This window comes from Vanessa cardui, chromosome W (genome assembly GCF_905220365.1).
Source record: "Vanessa cardui chromosome W, ilVanCard2.1, whole genome shotgun sequence".
In the NCBI taxonomy this organism is placed as follows: domain Eukaryota; kingdom Metazoa; phylum Arthropoda; class Insecta; order Lepidoptera; family Nymphalidae; genus Vanessa; species Vanessa cardui.
Genome location: NC_061153.1, coordinates 5,009,432 through 5,012,725, shown reverse-complemented (window position 1 = coordinate 5,012,725; position 3,294 = coordinate 5,009,432). Strand labels below are relative to the sequence as shown.

General features: G+C 51.9%; 1 protein-coding gene across 1 annotated transcript; it reads left to right on the top strand.

Moving 5' to 3' along the window:
- Positions 1-2,889: 2,889 nt before the first annotated feature.
- LOC124542473 lies at positions 2,890-3,294 on the top strand. The gene has a single exon (XM_047120419.1). It carries the CDS (start codon positions 2,890-2,892, stop codon positions 3,292-3,294), a length of 405 nt encoding a protein of 134 aa, XP_046976375.1.

Genomic DNA, 3,294 nt, shown 5'->3' with positions numbered 1-3,294 from the left:
ATTTGTGCAATCTTGATTAAACGAATGAATCCAATAACGCCTTTTTTTTCTCATGAATCGCCACATGAAGAAATCGTCGTCATCAGAAGATGATATCGACATTTCATTTATATATACATACATATTCATTATAAATACAATTCAAATATAATTCAATCTTAATATAATTAATTTTTAATAACATATTTAATTTCAAAATATCCTTATTAAAATTCATTATAACAAATGAATCCTTATATACAAATTAGCATTTAGCAATTATAAATAAGCACTTTGATAAAGTGGTTTAACATTTTTCCATCCCAATTATCACATATCGTCTTCAGAATACTATTTGGACTGGTTCTTACCCTAATTAGCAGTGAAGCAGTCTTTTTTCGAACCACTGCATAAAAGTCATCTACTCTGGCATGAGCAAACATGTTTGACGCACTACAGTATTTCGGCAGTCCAATTAGTATCCTGAAACCGTTATTATATTGTATACGCAGGGTATTGATTGCCTTTTGCGTATAATTGGACCACAGGCAGCTCGTATAAAAAGTTTGGCAATATGCTTTAAATAATGTAATTTTAGCCTAAACGCTGCAACGAGCAAACCTGTGGGCCAACATGTTGCATCTGGCAGCCAAGGCCCTGCGCTCACGTTCTATATCAACCTGATCTTTCAGGTCCCCAGATACATAGTGGCCTAAGTATTTAAACTGTTTAACTCTCTTGAGTGGAGCTCCATTCAAGAGGATAAGTGGGTTGTAGGGAATCTTTTTTCCGCGGGCCTGAAAGATTACAAACTCGCTCTTTTTACTATTGTAGATAAGACCATGTCTGGCTGGGTACTTTTCGCAGATGCTAATTAATTGTCTTATTGAACCGGCAGTGGGACCTAATAACACCATATCGTCTGCGTAGCTTAAGTTGTTGACCATAAGCCCATCAATACTACACCCTAGTTGTTTACTGCTAAGTTCTGAGATTAATTCGTTGATATATAGATTAAATAGCTTAGGAGAGGTTAACCCACCTTGTCTAACCCCACAATTCAATCTATATTCCTCGGATAGAATCTTACCCTACCTAACACAATTAGTCTGGTTCTTATACCAATACTGAAAGACGTGAAGTATTTCCGATGGAATGCCTGCATCCTCTAGCTTTTTCCAAAGCACATCATACACTACGAGGTCGAATGCCTTGGAAAGGTCAAGGAAACAGGCATACACCGGAGTACTTCTATTTCTCAGCAACTTTTAATGCAGACCATTGCGGAGTGGTCCATAGGCCTCGCGGTCGTGGCGGAGCCCTATCGCGTCCCCGATCATCCTCGCTGGTTTGGGGACGCCACCGGCACCGTGGCCGTCCATTGGGCGAGCGGTGAGGGTGTCTCACTCTCTTCCCTGCTCGAAGCGGGGCAGGGGTTCGTGGCCGTTTGGTGGGGCCCCTTGACCATTGTGGGGTGCTACGTCTCTCCCAACAGGTCTCTCGCCGACTACGAGCTGTACCTGGACGGGCAGGCATCTGCGAACCCCGTCCGCTGATCGTCCTAGGGGACTTCAATGCCCACGCCAGGGTTTGGGGTAACTCTAAAGACGATTTGAGGGGAGTGACGCTTCTCGACTGGGCGGCTGGTTTGGACCTCCGACTCGTAAACATTGGGTCGGAGAGCACATGCGTGCGGTGGCAGGGTGAGTCGGTCGTGGACCTTACATGGGCGACTCCTCCTGCTATTCGCATGCTTTCGGGGTGGCGTGTCGCTGAGGAGGTGGTCACGCTATCTGATCACCGCCACATCGTTTTCGATGTGGCTATTTGCCGTCCCGACCGCTCCAGCCGTCATCAGGGGGACACCCTGTCGCGACGATGGGCCCTCAAGCGGCTGAATCGAGATTATCTCGAAGCCGCCGCCATCGTCGCGGCTTGGCCACAAAACGCTGAGGAGGTTTTGCCTGACCCCGAGGGTGAGTCGGTCTGGTTCAGGGACACGATGACGTTGATCTTCGTTGATCTTTGCGACGTATCGATGCCCCGGGCAGGCCGAGCTCGGAGTTGAAATCGTCGTCGCAAAAATCTGCGAATTGGGCCTTCGGATAGCGCCGCATAAGACCAAGGCGCTATGGTTCCACAAGTGGCCGGTGGGCCGGGCACCGCCCCGTTCGCAGATCATTCGCGTAGGTGACTCAAACGTTCAGGTGGCCAGGTACATGAAATACCTGGGCCTCGTCCTGGACGGTCGCTGGAGCTTTGAAGAGCACTTCAAGCTCCTGGCTCCCCGGATCGAGAAGGCAGTGGGTGCGATGCACAGACTGCTGCCTAATCTCGGGGGACCGAGGGAGGAGGTTCGTCGCCTTTATGCTGGTGTCGTGCGATCGATGACCCTCTACGGTGCGCCCGTTTGGTCACATCGACTGACGTGCGCCCGCCGCTGCAAGACTAAGATCCTGAGTCTGCAGCGAAGAGTGGCCATCCGCATGGTACGGGGATATCGCACAATATCTTTCGAGGCGCCGACTCTTCTAGCGTACTTCCCAACTCTGGACATCCTGGTGGAGAGGGACGCGAGGGTCTATGACCGAATTCGCGCCCTTCGTCAAAGTGGTGGAAGTGCCATACCATGCTAGTGCCTTCAGAGCACTCAGGCGGCAGGAGCAGCGAAGGGCACTCACGACGTGGTGCGCCCGTCTCCTTGGAGATCGGTACGCGCATAAACGCGTCGTGAGTGCGATCCTGCCGGCCTTCGAGGCCTGGATGCGTAGAAAGCGACGAGTCACCTTCGGAGCACTCACGCGGCAGGAGTAGCGAAGGGCACTCACGACGTGGTGCGCCCGTCTCCTTGGAGACTGGTACGCGCATAAACGCGTCGTGAGTGCGATCCTGCCGGCCTTCGAGGCCTGGATGCGTAGGAAGCGACGAGTCACCTTCCGACTTACGCAGGTGTTGACCAGTCACGGTTGCTTTGGAGAGTACCTGTGTAAGATTGGACGCGAAGCGACGGCGGTTTGTCACCACTGCGGGGCGGACCAAGATACTGCCCAGCATACGCTGGAGGCGTGTCCTGCGTGGACTGCGGAGAGGCAGGTCTTGGTCCTGGAAATCGGGCGAAATCCCTCCCTGCGGGCAGTCGTGTCGGCGATGCTACGCAGGGAATCGGCGTGGGAGGCCGTAGTCTCCTTCTGTAAGACGGTCATGGTCCATAAGGAGATTGCGGAGCGGGCTCGGGAGAGGGCCGATCTCGCCCGACGGAGACGACGCACGGGTCTTCCTCCCGGCCTCCAAGCCCCATTGCCCGGGGCAGAATAA

Excerpts from the sequence above, each read along its gene's own strand:
- LOC124542473 (XM_047120419.1), top strand. The coding sequence starts at position 2,890 with ATGCGTAGGAAGCGACGAGTCACCTTCCGACTTACGCAGGTGTTGACC.